This window comes from Nerophis ophidion, linkage group LG04 (genome assembly GCF_033978795.1).
Source record: "Nerophis ophidion isolate RoL-2023_Sa linkage group LG04, RoL_Noph_v1.0, whole genome shotgun sequence".
Taxonomy (NCBI): Eukaryota; Metazoa; Chordata; class Actinopteri; order Syngnathiformes; family Syngnathidae; genus Nerophis; species Nerophis ophidion.
This window is the reverse complement of record NC_084614.1, coordinates 39,368,101-39,386,627: the sequence shown is the minus strand read 5'-3', so window position 1 is coordinate 39,386,627 and position 18,527 is coordinate 39,368,101. Positions and strand designations below refer to the sequence as shown.

General features: G+C 40.5%; 1 protein-coding gene across 1 annotated transcript in view; it reads left to right on the top strand.

Annotated features, from left to right (window-relative positions):
- The window catches only part of pknox2 (pbx/knotted 1 homeobox 2), a 354,581-nt gene extending 336,725 nt beyond the window's left edge, over positions 1–17,856 (top strand). Inside the window, exons 15-18 of the mRNA XM_061896425.1 lie at positions 4,381–4,523; positions 4,601–4,815; positions 6,593–7,335; positions 17,289–17,856. Of these exons, the coding sequence (XP_061752409.1) occupies positions 4,381–4,523; positions 4,601–4,815; positions 6,593–7,335; positions 17,289–17,347 (1,160 nt within the window). The 3' untranslated portion in view covers positions 17,348–17,856. The remainder of the gene's footprint in view (positions 1–4,380; positions 4,524–4,600; positions 4,816–6,592; positions 7,336–17,288) is intronic.
- The last annotated feature ends 671 nt before the right edge of the window (positions 17,857–18,527 follow it).

Genomic DNA, 18,527 nt, shown 5'->3' with positions numbered 1-18,527 from the left:
TTCAGCATCTACATGCTGCCGCTAGGTGACATCATACGCAAATACGGTGTTAGCTTTCACTGTTATGCTGATGACACCCAACTCTACATGCCCCTAAAACTGACCAACATGCCGGATTGTAGTCAGCTGGAGGCGTGTCTTAATGAAATTAAACAATGGATGTCCGCTAACTTTTTGCAACTCAACGCCAAAAAAACGGAAATGCTGATTATCGGTCCTGCTAGACACCGGACTCTATTTAATAATACAACTCTAACATTTGACAACCAAACAATTAAACAAGGCGACACGCTAAAGAATCTGGGTATTATCTTCGACCCAACTCTCTCCTTTGAGGCACACATTAAAAGCGTTACTAAAACGGCCTTCTTTCATCTCCGTTATATCGCTAAAATTCGCTCCATTCTGTCCACTAAAGACGCTGAGATCATTATCCATGCGTTTGTTACGTCTCGTCTCGATTACTGTAACGTATTATTTTCGGGTCTCCCCATGTCTAGCATTAAAAGATTACAGTTGGTACAAAATGCGGCTGCTAGACTTTTGACAAGAACAAGAAAGTTTGATCACATTACGCCTGTACTGGCTCACCTGCACTGGCTTCCTGTGCACTTAAGATGTGACTTTAAGGTTTTACTACTTACGTATAAAATACTACACGGTCTAGCTCCATCCTATCTTGCCGATTGTATTGTACCATATGTCCCGGCAAGAAATCTGCGTTCAAATGACTCCGGCTTATTAGTGATTCCCAAAGCCCAAAAAAAGTCTGCGGGCTATAGAGCGTTTTCATTTCGGGCTCCAGTACTCTGGAATGCCCTCCCGGTAACAGTTCGAGATGCCACCTCAGTAGAAGAATTTAAGTCTCACCTTAAAACTCATTTGTATACTCTAGCCTTTAAATAGACTCCCTTTTTAGACCAGTTGATCTGCCGTTTCTTTTCTTTTTCTTCTATGTCCCACTCTCCTTTGTGGAGGGAGTCCGGTCCGATCCGGTGGCCATGTACTGCTCGCCTGTGTATCGGCTGGGGACATCTCTGCGCTGCTGATCCGCCTCCGCTTGGGATGGTGTCCTGCTGGCTCCGCTGTGAACGGGACTCTCGCTGCTGTGTTGGATCCGCTTTGGACTGGACTCTCGCGACTGTGTTGGATCCATTATGGATTGAACTTTCACAGTATTATGTTAGACCCGCTCGACATCCATTGCTTTCCTCCTCTCCAATGTTCTCATAGTCATCATTGTCACCGACGTCCCACTAGGTCATTATTGTCACCGATGTCCCACTGGGTGTGAGTTTTCCTTGCCCTTATGTGGGCCTACCGAGGATGTCGTAGTGGTTTGTGCAGCCCTTTGAGACACTAGTGATTTAGGGCTATATAAGTAAACATTGATTGATTGATTGATTGACTTTGAATGTCAGTGTTTATATGGAGGAAATATTGTTGTTTTACAATTTTTGTGAGGTGTTGTTTCTTTATTTGTGTTTTCTCCAAGCTGATGATCACATACTAGGGCTGGGCGATATGGCAAAAAAAGACAACAAACCACATCCAATCTCCATTAATAACCTACATTTTTCCCCCATTGTTTTTAACCTGCCAGTTTTAAAGCATCTGTACTAAAAACAAATAAAGTAGTCATCATATTTGCCAAATAAACATATCAGCTGACATGTAGAGACCATTTGGGGAATGTAAGGCTCTGTATTTTGGAGTTAGTTTGGTAGTTTGTGGTGGCCTTGTGTACTGGAGGCAAGCAGAGAAATAGCCCCAGAATGGTGCATGGTGCAGGGCTGCCGTGTATAGAGTGCGGGCATGGTTCCGTGGAGTTGAGTGTTAGCAAAGTGCATGGTAAACATGAGTTCCCCTTTTCCTCTCATTGACAGCATCTCAGTCACATTTCGCCAATTTTAGTGATGCGGACACATTTAATACTGAATACTTTCTAATACGCTTCTGCCTTGGAGACTTTGTATCTGTAAGTAATATGTAACTATAATTATTTGGGTAACCCTTTAGTTTGGGGAACACATATTCACCATTAATTAGTTGCTTATTAACATGCAAATTAGTAACAAATTGGTTCTTAATTAGTCATTATTAAGTACGTATTAATAAGAGTCTTTCCTCAATAACCTCAGAATTATTGCTTATAAGTAACCCTAACCCTTATATGTTCCCCTGGTGTCCAAATAACTCTAAAATAAGTATTTGCTACTTTAATAAGCAACTAATTAATGGTGAATATGTTCCTCATACTAAAGTGTTACCATTATTTGATACGTGTTCATGCTGATACATGTGGTATTTAATTAAGGACACTTGTTACGTATGTCAAGCTTGTGTGCTATTGTGTGCTTGGCTGTTGTGTAGCTGCAAACGTCTAGTAGTCTATAGCCCACCTTGTTTTACCTTTTGCCAAAGACTTAAAAATACAAGAAAATACCAACAACATTGGGCACTTAACGGAGGAAGCTGATATCAACCGATACTTTTATTTTGCTCCTATCGGGTCAATATCTTATATACTGGATTGAACCCCCCAAGTTTTTATTATATGCATGGATGTACTGTAGAGTGAGACGGTGCGCCACATTTTTTTTTTAACTTAAATTGGTTATTTTTTATTCTTTCTATTCATTTCCTGCTCGGACCTCCTGTGAACAACGGCAGAAAACGCATTGGAAATGTCTTTAAAGCAGAACAAGACAAAGATGAGTCCAATTATAATGATAACATTAATATAAAAAAAATTGTGTGATTTGTTTAAAAAAAGTAATGTCAAACAATATGAGTCAGTGAAAAATTGTGTTGCATTTTTAAATTGACGAAACTGTTTTTCTAAAAGTGTCCACTGGATGTCGCACTAGAAATTCTGTTAGGCAAGCAAAGAGTTTATACCGGGGCGAGTAAGTATACCAAACAAAAGGTACACGGTAGAGCGGGGCTGACTCTTCCCCCTCACCCCAATGTAAAACAAACAGGAGTAGAATAAACAATTGGTCACCACACTAAAAATGCTGGATGGGACACTGCAGGTTTATATAGTTCTGTGAAGATTATTGTCTTCTGTGCAAATTTAAAGAAAGTGAGCAGTGTAAATGACAAATTAGGTTATTTGATACAAAAAATGTTTTGTTTTTTGTATAATCCTAGATGGGCTGTGACTTAATGTCTTTGTGATCATGTTTTGTTTGGTAATGATCTGTTGGTTTTTGGACTCTGTGCACTCTTGTTTTGTCACCATGACAACCATTAGTTTCACCTGTCATGTGTTCGGACTCACGCACCCGTCACTAATCATGTCTGTATCATTTAAGCTTGTAGTTGCCAGGCAGTCGGCCTGGCGTCATACTCAACACTCCGGTTATGACTATACTCAATACTCTGATTTTGCTGTTCATGCCATTCCCTCATGCTCTGCCAAGCAAGTTTTGTTTCATGTCCATAGTTTCTGCCCATGTGTAAGTTTTGTTTCAAGCAGCAGTTTAGTGAGTTTTTTAGTTCATGTTTCATGTCCTCAGTTTTGCCTTTGCTTTTATGTGCGTTAGGCACGCTCGCCTCCTGGTTGTTTTTTGTTTCCTTAGTCAAGTTTTTTTGCCTCCGCTGTGAGTGCCTTTTGTTGGGTATCCTTTTGAGTAAAATATTGAATATGTCTTTACTTTCACGCCACGACCGGTCCAGTTCCTCTGCATTCCGGGAAAACAAACCACACCACAGTCCTCGTTACGTCACTTAAAGTGTAATTGCTCTGTATACACACTGAGAATAGGTCTAATTTCATTATGTTCTTTGTGGTGTTTTTAATAGCATTTTCAACTAACTTCAAATGTTTTGTCAGTGTTTTCAGAATGTGCTTGTTCTATTATGGGCCGCAGTAAAACAGAGAAAACAATCTGAAGTTGTCGTAGTTGTATTTTTAAGTTATTATGCCATGATTTTACCTGTCCGGCCCACGTGGGAATAGATGATTCGCCATGCTGCCCCTGAGCTAAAATTAGTTTTGACACCCCTGGTTTAAATCAAATTGCCCTAGAGAATGCAAATCATCATTCTAAGCAAGAAAATTGTGATTGTCAAATTTTCCAGAATAATGTAACCCATAATAGAACCATGCAGTCAAACTATAATCACACTGATTTGTTTCGGTCACGTTCCACACGAAAACCCTTTTTTTTTCCTTTTGTGCGTTTGTTGCCGGTGGTTTACTTTGTTGAAAATGAGAACACAAAATGCATCAGTTTTGGGCTGGGTGGGCTACCGTGTATCAAACGCCTCAGGGTTGCCTGAAGGCAAATTATTGAAGTAAGATCAAAAATGAGTCTGAAATTCCCTAACGTTAGCAAATGAATGTTACTGATGATGTTGCTTATTCCGCAGGTCCCCAGATCAGCTGCTTCCCTCCGAGCAATTTCACAATCAAGCAGGCCAGCTACGTGGATACGTACTGCTGGGACTCGCTTATGCATCACGAGTTTGATAACGATGGCAACTTTGAGGAGCGCTCACTCTGGGTCCACAAAGTAAGTGGATCCTTTGTTTTTAATCAAGGTTGTTTCACTCGGCTGATAACCATCTTTTCTCCATCGCTCTTCTCCAGATGTTTCCGTACTCACTTCTAGCGATGGCAGTGTTAATGTACCTGCCGGCTCTCATCTGGCGCCAGCTGGTCGTGCCTTCGCTCGGCTCGGACATGCTCTTCATAATTGATGAACTCGACAAGTCGTACAACCGATCGATTCGCCTGGCTCAGAACATCCTGGATATGCGACAGAATACCAAAAACCCGCTGACGTTTCAGGCAGAGCTGCAGAGGTAAGAAATGATCACCTGTTGGCTTTGTTTCATGGATACAAAGAAACTTACGTCCCAAAATACACAGACACAATTGGAAATACAGTAGTGACAATTTTAACTGAAAATTACAAAGTCTCCCAAACAGAAAACTTTACCGACTAAAAAGGTATATAGACTATGGGTTCTGGTTAGCATTCACCAGCTTAAGTCTTTGTTTATCGAGCGGCACGAGTCAAACTCAATGAGTACCATGGGGGAAATCAAACCATATACATACAATGATAAAATATATATCAATTGATTGGGCCAGGTCATTAATTTTTCTTGTCTTCATATTAACATTTATTGGTAATACTAATAATAATAATAATAGATTGGATATACTGTATTTTACAAGCTGTAAGCTGCACCGAAATGTCAGCCGCACCCACTCAAAAACGACTTTTCCATAAATTAGCTGCGCCAAACTATAAGTCGCAGATATATACCGGTAGGTTGTGAAATGAGATATTTACAAAGATTTTACATCCACATCTTAATTGTACCCCAAAAGAAAGTACCGAAATGACCCTGATCAAGAATTTACATACCCCAGTGATTTTGAGCTGATAACATGCACAAAAGTTGACACAAATAGGTTTGAATGGCTAATTAAGGTTCCAATCCTCACCTGTGACCTGTCTGTTTGTAATTAATGTGTGTGTATAAAAGGTCAGTGAGTTTCTGGGCTTCTGACAGACAATTTCATCTTTCATCCAGTGCTACTGTATGTAGTATCATCTACAACGATACAAAGAATTGCTATTGCGACATCCAGTGGACAGCATTAGAGCAGCAGTTTCTTTCATTCAAAAATTTCAGGTTCATTTTTATACTTAGCAAACTCATCCCGCGGGTCAGATAAAACCTGTTCGTGGGCCTGATCCGACACCCTTGGTCTAGTTGATGGAAAACCGTTATATAAATCTTATCCATTATCATTATTATTAGTGTTTTAATTTTGGGTACTAATAAAGAAATCTTGAACCTAATCGGTTGTAGTAGTACAGAAGGCACACACAGTTCGACAGTTGCCTTGGACTAGATCTAAGCAGGAGACGGCAGGCGTTACAAGTAACCAATCAGAAAGGAGGGGACTGTATTTAATGCCCGCCTCGAAGTGCCAAAAGTGAGGAACGCACCACGCGTAGGGACACAGAGAACCATGTAAAATGATTCTACATGAGCGCAAACGGATTCCGTGCAAGTGCAGTTGTTGCCACATTAAAAAGATTGTTTGTTATTTTGATACTAAACATAATTGTGTGCTGTAACCAAATGCTTACGCAGTACGAAACAAAGCACCAGTGTAATGAGTTGAGGAAAGGAAGTATTCTGTGCTCAATATGGTGAGTAGGTCTAATCTGGATGTTAAATATAGAATGTAGTTTTCTCCATGTAAGAATCGTGACCAAAAGCACACATAAACCACTCAGTGGCCAAGTGGTTAGCGTGTCTGAGATCGGTAGGTTGTGAATTCAAACCCAGGCCGAGTCATACCAAAGATTGTACTAACTGTCCCTGCTTGGCACTTAGCATCAAAGGTTAGAATTGGGGGTTAAATCACCAAAAAATGTTTCCCGGGAGCGGCCACCGCTGCTGCCCACTGTTCCCCTCACCTCCCAGGGGGTGAACAAGGGTGATGGGTTAATTGCAGAGAATAATTTCACCACACCTAGTGTGTGTGTAACAATCATTGTTACTTTAACTTTAACAACCCCAGTGCTAATCCCCGTGTCTTCCTGTTTGATTTCAGAGCCAAGAGAAAGAGATACTTTGAATACCCCCTACTGGAAAGATACATGAAATGCAAGCAAAACTCCTACTTCCTCGTTAGCATGCTCTTTTTGCGAGGATTCCTCCTGCTAACCTTCATGACGGCGGCCTGTCTTTATCTGGCCTACTTCCACCTTTCTGCCTTCCTCCAGGATGAGTTCAGCTGCTTTGTGCGTAGCGGCATGCTGCGGGATCAGAACTGGGTTCCTGAGCTGGTTCAGTGTAAAATGATTGGCCAGCTGGTTTTTCAGGTGATCAGTGTGGCCAACGGCGCCATTTACGTCCTGTTGGCCCCAATAGTGGTCTTCAGTCTCATTCGGCTCTTTGTCTGGGACACCACCTTCATCTCAGTGTACGAGGTCCTTCCAGCTCTGGATGTGGTTAACCAACGCAGGCTGGGATGCCCCCTGAATGATCTCAACGTGCTCCTGCTTTTCCTGCGGGCCAATGTCGCACACCTGAAGTCCTACGGAAAGGTGAGGGCCTTGTGCTCCCTGGCACCCCCACAGATTGGTAAAACAACCGCAGTAGAAGGACTGAACGCCATGCTGACCCAAGAAGAGATCGAAGAACGCGAAGAGGCCGCGATGGAGTTGGCGGAGGAGGCCAAGGAGGAAGGGAAGTTCAACCTCGTGGACATGATGACTATTCTGGGAGCCGCACAGGGAAGAGTTTCAAACAGCAGTGAACAGAGGCCAATGAAGGAGGAGAATATGAGTTTTGGTACTGTCTCACTAATCTACACACTCAAACGCATTCTGTTAGTGCTTATATTCACTTACATCATTTGGGATGTGCAGAAAATATTTTAGTGCATGCTCATGAAGCACAATGCAAACAATTCAACTTGTGGAAAAGTTAATATGCTTTAGTAATTGCATTCAAAAAGATTAGATTCACTTCACAATGTGGGTGGAACGGTTAAAAAATGCCACGGTTCAGATCTTACAATGGTTTTGTTCGGTTCACTCTACATTGTTATTCTTTTTCAACACCTCAGAATACCAGATTTCCCAATAATCCACCATTATCATTTATCAGTTGTAATTCTTACAACAAGATGTTATACATTTTCAAAAATGGCTTCTAAAGCTCTGACCCGTCAGTTAGTGTAAACACAATTGTAACTGTACTATCTTTATTTAAAAAAACCAAAAAAACATTTTATACCATCAACATAAAGTGAAGCATGAGTTTAATCAGCATGAACGTTTCGTTGTTGAATTAAAACAAAAATATTTGGTAATTAAATGCGCAATGGACAATGTTGACTAGGGACATGCCGACTGATTGACTATCAAGTTTAGTGGAAAAGAATGTCATTGCCATTGCTGATTTAATGCCTTTTAATGCCGATCACAAACATCGATCCCCTCCGGCTGACAATGTATTTAGTTTGTGGTCAACAGCTAATTATGTGTCTCCCTGAAGCTAATAATCATCACCTACATTACGGCAAATACTATAAAGTGCATTTCTACTCAGTGGCTTAGTGGTTAGAGTGTCTGCCCTGAGATCGGTAGGTTGGGAGTTCAGATCCCGGCCGAGTCATACCAAAGACGTTAAAAAATGGGACCCATTGCCTCTCTGCTTGGCACTCAGCATCAAGGGATAAAATTGGGGGTTAAATCACCATGAATGATTCCCGGGTGCGGCACCGCTGCTGCCCACTGCTCCCCTCATTTCCCAGGGGGTGATCAAGGGGATGGGTCAAATGCAGAGGATAAATTTCACCACACCTAGTGTGTGTGTGACAATCAGTGGTACTTTAATTAACTAAAGTGTCAATATTACAGTATTTTTCGGATTATAAATCGCTCCGAAGTATTTGTCGCACCGGCCGAAAACGCATAATAAAGAAGGAAAAAAACATATATACGTCGCACTGGAGTATAAGTCGCATTTTTGGGGGAAATTTATTTGATAAAATCCAACACCAAGAATAGACATTTGAAAGGCAACTTAACTTAAATAAAGAATAGTGAACAACAGGCTGAATAAGTGTACGTTATATGACGCATAAATAACCAACTGAGAAGGTGCCTGGTATGTTAACGTAACATATTATGTAAGAGTCATTCAAATAACTATAACATATAGAACATGCTGTACGTTTACCAAACAACCTGTCACTCCTAATCGACAAATCCGATGAAATCTTCCTCGATGTCGCTTCTAAACAACTCTGTTAACTCCAAAGCTATGCGACGCTTCCTCTTGTAGTTTTCTGCTGCATATTTCACTACGTCCAGCTTGTAGTCTGCAGTACATGATCTCCTTTTTGGTCCAACTTTTGTTTCCCTTCTCAGTTTTTAAAAGTTACCGCCAACGATGAAGTGATCCATTTTAATAGCTACGGCAGTAGCATATAGCATATAGGAGTTAGCATTCCATGACCCACAATGCACCTCTGCCATGACCCTCTGCCGCCGAATTCTTATTGGCTTACGTGTGTGTGATGATTGCTGACGTGTGTGTGACGATTGCTGACATTTGCTTCGTCTCTTCCGTGAATGAGATAAATAATATTTTTTGATATATTATTTGATATTTTACGGTAATTTCTCACTATATGTCGCACCCCCGGCCAAACTATGAAAAAAACTGCGTTTTATAGTCCGAAAAATATGGTAAGTATCATTATCAAACTTCGAGGCTAAACATGTGTCACACTGACAGCAAGTAGGAGCAATCGTGCTAATAGATAAGCAAACCTCTAAGCTATCTTGAAACATCCATCCATTTTCTGCCGCTTGTCCCTCTTGGAGCCTATCCCAGCTGTATTTGGGCGGAAGACCAGTACACCCTGGACAAGTCACCATCTCATTGCAGCCAAGCATGAGACAACACCAAGAAATAAGTGCTTGGGTAAACTTTAAGAAGTGTAGATGGAACCAGACAGTAAGCAGATAATAACAGGAAATTAACAGATTAATAAGAGAGTTTAGTGGTCCCCAACACACCGGTCTGTGATGCATTTGCCACCGGGCCGCAGAGAAACATTAAATAATTTATAAACGACTGCATTTTCTCCAACTTAAATTTGGCCTGTCCCACTGGACACACCAATAAGCTTGTTTATAGATGTACAATAAAACTCCTCATAGGAAGTTGCCATTTGTTATGTTTGTTATAACTTTGTGACATGATACAATGCACATTAATGAATTTATAAAATATAAATGTGACAGATTGTAGCCGAAGGCTGATTTCCATCTGCAGGCCCCAGCAGGTTACCATCAACCTGCTGGGGATCTCATTGCAAAGAAACAAGCCCAGGGCTCCCACTAATGATTAGTTTTTATTATAGTGAGTTGTTTTCTTCATGTACTTTTTTTTGCCGTATCTATCCGGCACAAGTGGAAAGTCGGTCCCTGAAAATAATGCGTATATTAAACCGGTCTGTGGTGCAAAAAAGGTTGGGGACCTCTGATCTACAACAACTGTTGGTGTGTCAGCTTTGTCACAGTCAGTATATAACATGTAAAAGGATGGCGAATCGATCAATAAATTGGTGGCATCGATACCAAAGGTAGTATCGATATTAGAGTGATTGGGTTGATATTCTTATTTAATAGGAATCTTTTTTTCTTGTTTGTTTTCGGTAATGTGAACAAACTCAGAATAATTCCCTGGATTTAGGCGGACTTTAAGGGGAAATACCAAACGGTTTAATTAAATAGTAATTGGTAGTTTTGGCTGTCATTTAGTTATTATATAGTACTGACTTTGTTTTGATCAAATAATTGCATGTAGTAAAAGACCATAAGGAACTAAGTTAAATATTGTTATGATATTGTTAAACTTTCAATAGCCTTTACCATAAATACATTGAAAAATGTACAGTTAATACATGTGATTTGTATCGGTATTGGTAATGGTTGCTCTCCCTCATGGATGACCAGAACATTCCTAATTTTGACCAATATTTTTCATCAAAGCATTATAATTTTTAAACAATAATCCAACAATGAGTGCTTGAAGTACAAAGTGCTAATGTAAGATACTTGATTGAAACCCTTATGTTGTTAGTGCATTCTGATGACATGTTGTGCACCTACTTTATTGTGAAGGCTGCCATGTGCTGCTGTTCTTAAAGGCTTGATGGCTGTTATGTTTTTAAGTGCAAACTTCGCCGGTATTCCAGGTGGTCGTTTCAACATTGTTTAGTTTGGGAGGGGCGGGTTGAGTGTTGTGTGGATTAATCAGCGGTCCTGGACACATTCTTTCCCCAGACAATCGTTTCTTCTCAGTACAACATCAATTCAGTCACAATAATGTCCAATTTAGTGATACACCTTGTTTAAATTAACAGTAGATTCTGTTTTTATTGGTTTATTCTGTGATACCGTCTGCAAGTACCATGCGTATGATCAGAACTACACATACGCGATCCAAACTGATTGGTAACATAACAAAACACTGAGCGGTTTGGATTTTTTTTTTATACAAACCGTTCCATCCCTACTGCACATAGAATGAAATACTGTACAAAACCCAAAACCAGTGAAGTTGGCACATTGTGTAAATCGTGAATAAAAACAGAATACAATGATTTGCAAATCTTTTTCAACATATATTCAATTGAATAGACTGCAAAGACAAGATACTTAACTTTCAAACTGGAAAACATTATTTTTTTGCAAATATTAGCTCATTTGGAATTTGATGCCTGTAACATGTTTCAAAAAACCTGGCACAAGGGGCAAAAAAGACCAAAAAAGTTGAGGAATGCTCATCAAACACTTATTTGGAACACCCTACTGGTGAACAGGCTAATTGGGAACAGGTGGGGACATCACCTTGCATCATTTACACAAGACATTGGTCTGACCACGGTCCGTTTTTTAAAAATCCAAAAAACGGCCACACCGTCAAGGCGACTTGTGCTGTTTTGTCGACAATTTCCTAGCTCTCTGCACTCATTTTCAGTTTCTCTTCTCGCTCCATGCTAATGATTACCCGCAAGACAACAAGATGGCGCAACCTTGCTTGATACTGTTGATACCCGATTACCCCTTAGCGTGGCTCTCCCACTGAAAATCACTTTCCGGTTTACCAGAGAGCGAGTGCATTTGTTCATGCAACCAACCTTGCTTCTCAACATCGTTTTCGTTCTGACAAAGAAGAAAAAAAAATATTGGACCATTAATTTAAACACATTCTTTTATTGATCTCCATTACGTGTCAATTGAGATATATACTGATATCGTTTTATCGGCCAGCTCTCCATGAAGAGTCCAAAAAAACCTTGAAGAAATGGTTTTATACATAATTTTTGATTGTGTAAAATAAATATGTGATTCCCTATCAAATTGTGTGGGGCAAATAGCGCCCGTGCCAGCAACTTGAGGGTTGCAGGTCCGATCCCCGCTTCTGCCATCCTAGTCACTGCCGTTGTGTCCTTGGGCAAGACACTTTACCCACCTGCTCGCAGTGCCACCCACACTGGTTTAAATGTAAAAAATAGATATTGGGTTTCACTATGTAAAGCGCTTTGAGTCACTAGAGGAAAATCACTATCCATCCCCCATCCATTTTCTACCGCTTATTCCCTTTTGGGATCGCGGGGGGCGCTGGCGCCTATCTCAGCTACAATCGGGCGGAAGGCGGGGTACACCCTGGACAAGTCGCCACCTCATCGCAGGGCCAACACAGATTCACTTCACATCAATGAGCAAGAATTCTGACCCCTACAGGCTGGTTATGTGCTGACTAAGCACAAAGGTTAGTGCTATCCCTCGAAGCCTGATGAGATAGAAAACTAAGGCATGAAACGTGATATAGCTGTCGATTGACCCCCACTCTGGAGCTTTACTGCATGATCTCACCTTGTGGGGTAAAAATAATTCCGGTTAAAGTGAGGGACAAGCTCAGCGGGCTTTTTAATGATCTGGGAGCCAAAGTAGGGCACTCTGATGACACAAAGCATTGTCTTAAAATGTATCACTTTTTAAATGCATAAAGATACAAAATAAATAAAAATCACGTTGGAAGCAGAGGGTAGATTTTGCCTTAGTCCATGGTAGTGTTTGTCAGGGTACACATGTATTTTGATACTTTTCGGTACTTTTCTAAATAAAGGGAACCACAAAAAATTGCATTATTGGCTTTATTTTATCAAAAAATCTTACGGCACATTAAACATATGTTTCTTATTGCAAAATTGTCCTTAAATAAAATAAAAACAAGACAACTTGTCTTTTATTAGTAAGTAAGCAAGCAAAGCCTCCTAATTTAGCTGCTTACATATGCAGTAACATATTATGTCATTTATCATTCTATTATTTTATCAACATTAAAGACAAGTGGTAGAAAAATAATTATTAATCTACTTGTTCATTTACTCTTAATATCTGCTTACTTTCTCTTTTAACATGTTCTATGTACACTTTTGTTAAAATGTAATAATCACTTATTCTTCTGTTGTTTGGATACTTTACATTAGTTTTGGATGATACCTCAAATTTGGGTATCAATCCGATACCAACTAGTAACAGCATCATACATTGGTCATAATTTAAGTCCTCATGTGTCCAGGGACCAATACTTTTCAAAGGCAGTATAGTACCGAATATAGAAAACCCCTCCGCTCTAAAGATGGACAAACCGTGCTCAAGGACGATGTAGGTATCAGTTCCAGAAGGTGTGAACACTTCTAAGAGCTCCTGAATCGGAACTCCACAGTGGAGATGGAAACCATCGACTAGATTCCTCAGCGACCCATCATGGAGCATTTGGGTGATCCTCCCACAGAAAATGAAGTTCAGGATGCCATCAGGAAACTGGGTAACAACAAGGCTTCCGGACTAGATGGGATACCAGCAGAAACATTAAAGCAAGGTGGACCAAAAGTCATTTGCCACATCCACTGCCTCATTGTTAAAATCTGGAATAAGGAGGAAATCCCAGCTGAACTCAGGGATGCCCTGATTGTCATCATCTTCAAGAAGGGAGATAAGGCAGACTGTGGCAACTACCGAGGCATCTCCCTCCTGTCCACAACAGAAGAAATACTGGCACGTATTTTGGCAAACCGGTTATTGCCGCTCTCAGAAGAGACCCTCCCAGAGTCCCAGTGTGGCTTTTGTCTAGCAAGGGGAACATCGGACATGATTTTTGCAATTTGTCAACTGCAAAATAAATGTCGGGAACAACACCTGCCACTATAAATGGCATTCATTGACCTTACGAAGGCCTTTGGTTCTGTGAACAGAACTGCCCTATGGGATGCCCTCTCCAAAATCGGATGCCCAGACAAGTATCCGAAGATCTTGCGTCCGTTGCACCACGACATGACTGCAACGGTAGTTGGAAATGGCGGCTCTGAAACGGCTCCCTTCAAAGTTGACACTGGTGTCAAGCAGGGCTGCATCATCGCACCAACCCTGTTTGCTATATTCATCTCAGCCATACTTCACCTCACCAGTCAAGACCTACCTGAGGGTGTCCGGTTCATATACAGGACAGATGGCGGGCTTTTCAACCTGAGTAGGTTCAAGGCAAAAAGCAAAGTGCTTATATCCTCCATTACAGAGCTTCAATACGCAGATGACAATGCTTTAGTTGCTCATTCTGAGTTGGACCTCCAGAACATCATGGATGCTTTTGCCAGAGCGTACCGACTCCTGGGACTTGACATTAACATAAAGAAGACTCAGATCCTGTACCAACCAGCCCCTGACATACTTTTCCAACACCCCACATTTTATGTGGACAACAACGTCTTGGAAAACGTGGAGCGTTTTGCTTATCTTGGTAGTATTCTTTCAACGAGAGCTGTCATCGATGCAGAGATCCACCGCCGATAGGTTGTGCCAGCGCAGCTTTTGCTACGCTCAGGAAAATAGTTTTTGAGGACCGGGTCATTCAAACCAACGTCAAGCTTACTGTTTATCAAGCTGTAGTTCTGCCCACTCTGCTTTATGGGGCTGATAGCTGGACCACCTACAGCAGGCACCTGAAGGCTCTGGAGCAGTACCATCAGCGATGTCTGCGCAAGATCCTCAGGATTAGCTGGGAAGATAGTATTCTTAGAATTCTGAAGGAAGCTAACATGCCCAGCATCACCACAACTGTCATTCGGCACCAGCTGCGATGGACAGGCCATGTAATACGCATGCCAGACAGTCGCCTTCCGAAACAAATGTTGTATGGACAACTGGTGGAAGGACGACGCACCCAAGGAGGGCAGAAGAAGCGGTATAAAGATAACCTCAAAATCCACCTGAGGAAATGCTGCTTCAACCTCAACACCTGGGAGGAGGTTGCCACCAGAGGGTTTTGTGGAGAAGGATGGTCCATGAAGGCACCGCACAATTAGAAAAGGACCCCCACCGTGCTGCGGAAACCAAGAGGCAACAAAGAAAGGAGAGATCCACTACCAAAACAGCTCCTCAGACCATTACCACCACCACGACAATCACCTACATATGCCCCCACTGCAATAGATCGGCCTTTACAACCACCTGAGGACCCACATATGACCAGACCCACCAACAGGAGGACTATCATACTCGCTTTGAGTGATCGTCGATGATGATGAGTACCGAATATGATTCATTAGTATCGCGGTACTATACTAATACCAGTATACAGTATAACCCTATTTCATGGTCAAGACCAGAGATCTTGGTCTTAAAAAATGTTGGTGACTAATTCTTTACAGAACATTCCATACATAACTTTTACACATTCCATAGAAATATTACTAGGGCTGCATTTTTATTGACAAGTGACGATCAGTCAGCTAGGAACAAAACATATGTACAAATTAACATGGCAGAGATTGGATGGTTTAGTGAGGTCCTCAGGTCGCTCAAACTTGATAATCCAGAGCAAGGGTGTCCAAACTTCTTCCACTAAAAAACTGAAAAAATAATAATACTTTTTTAAGTGGCTGCCAAGCCCTTTTTATTGCATTTAACAGACGGTCAAATAAAAACAGAAATCGTGCAGCTGGGATAGACTCCAGCCCCCGTAAACCTGATAGGGACGAGCCATAAAAATGAATAGATGGATAATATTGTAAATTATTGTATTTAAAATGGAGCACATTTGTGTTTACTTTAAGTGTTTGGAAAATATTTTTAGTATTTTAATCAAAACCGGAGGTTGAACATGAGAAATGATTCTATTGGCTATATGGATTTTTTTCTAAATTGCAATGCATTTAATTCAGCATCCTGTATGGTGAAGTCAATTAAATTAATTTCAAATTTCGTTTTTTTAAATGAAGTACAATGACATGATGATTTTGGATTTTTGCACAAGCTTGTTACCTGCATGCCAAGGAGCAAAAACTAAGGAGTTGCTCAAAAAGCAGAGCATTAAACCTTGGCGTGGTCTGCAGTGCAGCCAGAAAGTATTCACAGCGCTTCACTTTTTCCACATTTTGTTATGGTACAGCCTTATTCCAAAACTGAATAAATTCAGTTTTGTCTTCAAAATTCTACACACAATACCCCATAATGACAGTGTAAAAAGTTTTTTAGAAATATTTTTGCATACTTAAAAAAAAGAAAAATCTAAAAAATTGTATTATTCTCAGGATTGGCTCAATACTTTGTTGATGCACCTTTGGCAGCAATTATAGCCTCAAATCGTTTTGAACAGATGCCACAAGCTATCTTTAGGCAGTTTCGCCCATTCCTCTCAAAGTGTTGGTTTTCATCCAGGATCTCTCCCTTTATCCTGACTCGTCTCCCAGTTTTGCCGCTGAAAAACACCCCCACGGCATGATGTTGCCACCACCATGCTTCAATGTAGGGATGGTATTGGCCTGGTGATGAGTGGTGCCTGGTTTCCTCCAAATTCATCCATTCACGCCAAAGAGTTCAATCATCTCATCAGATCAGAGCATTTTGTTTCTCACGGTCTTAGAGTCTTTCAGGTGCATTTTGGCAAACTTTTTGGTAATTCTGGTCATTATACCATTCAGGCCTGATTGGTGCATGGCTGCAGAGATGGTTGTCCTTCTGGAAGGTAGTCCTCTCTCCACAGAGTAAAGCTGTAGCTCTGACAGAGTGACCATCAGGTTCTGTGTCAACTCCCTGACTAGACTAAGATGGATTTCAGCAATGGATGAAAACCAACACTTCTCATCCAACCTGATTGAGCTTGAGAGGTGCTGCAAAGAGGAATGGGCGCAACTGCCCCAAAGATAAGTGTGCCAAGCTTGTGGCATCTTATTTAAAAAGACTTGAGACTGTAATTTCTGTCTAAGGTGCATTAACAAAGTCTTGAGCAAAGGTTGTGAATACTTACATACGTGTGAATTGTATTTTTTTTTTTTTCTTGATACATTTGTAAAAACCTTTTACATTGTCATTATGTATTTTCTATAGAATTTTGAGGACAATTTATTCCAACATAACAAAATGTGGTAAAAAGTAAACCGCTGTGAATATTTTCCAGATGGATTGGATGGACTCACATAAAAGAGCTGAATGTTTGACTGACATGTGACAGCCTCAAAACCATCCACATTCGGAAAGTATCTTTAAAGAGGAGTGGTCCAATATCCCTCATGAAATGTGAACAAGGGCCCCTTTTCTTGAAAATTCTTCACCATGTTATGCTTAGTACTTATTTCAGTCATTTGAATGTAGAAAAGATGGCTCTGTGGTCATTCCTAAATAAATAATAGCCCTAACTTCCTGTCTGTCTCTTCGCAGAGCCAAACCACCTGGGGTACCATGAGTTGAAGGAGACCGCACCATTTAGTCATTACTAGGCTTTCTATGGACTGAATCAATGTTATTACTCGGGCGGCGGGCATGACTCTTGGGACTCTCTGAGTCTAAAGTAAACGAAGAGTGTTAACACAATTTTATGGTAGCCTCAGCCTCAAGACAGTTTTGTGAGACATTGCATTGATCAGCAAGTTCATGTTTTTATTTGTTTTTTTTACTAAAGTCTTTCCTGGTTTGTAATCTGACATGTGTTTCTCGAGAGCTTGGCAATGTCAAGAATTGTAAAGTGGAACATCAGTGTGCCAGTATAAGTGCTCGAACACAAACAACACTGGTCTTATCTCCATCTTATTGTGCAGAAAGAAAACGTTAAGTCTGTGGGTCACTGTTGATGTCATTGTCAGTAAAATAGTATAGACTCATCTAAAGGGTTATTGTATTTGCTTTGAAGATTTTTTCTAACCATGTGTAAAACCTAATCAAGTGTCTGCTCTTTTTGTTAATTTAAAATATGTAAATCCTATATTCTAAATAAATGGCATTTGTCTAAGTACTGTCTTTGTTGAATATTAAACTCTGAAACGATATTAAATAGTTTTCCCAAATGTGTATGGTAGCAATAATAGCTCATTTTCCTTTGCTATTGAACAACATCAATATGTCTAAAATGAGCCAACCACAGTATGCCTAGTGTGGTGTTTGATGTAGTTGTAATGTCTTAAGTCCACCAGAGGAGGGGGCTAGTCACACAGGTGGTATATAACAACAGGAAGTGATGAGAACCACTGGTAAAGAAGAATAAATCCTGTCATTGAAGACATGCTGTTTTCTCTATTCTATTCACAGGTTAGTATGAAATATAAAAAAGTTACACTAACAACTGTTTAAAACATTTTGAGCATTTGAAAAGAGTTTTGTATATGATGTGCTGTAGAGCACCGACGTTTATGCTAACCCGCTAATGCTAGCAGGAGTCGATATCGTGTGGAATCAAAAATAGCAAATTACCTATAAATTAGATTTGTTTTATTATACACACTCAGTTAAGATTTAAGTCTAAGCAGATATTTACAGGGTTCAAATGAGTATGTACATTTGGTAAATAAACTAGACCAGTAATGTTGCTGTAATGCCGTATAATTGGTACATTCATGTTGTAAACTGACATACTGTAACATGCTGATATTGTTCCAGTTTAGGGAACAATATAGAGAGCTGTAA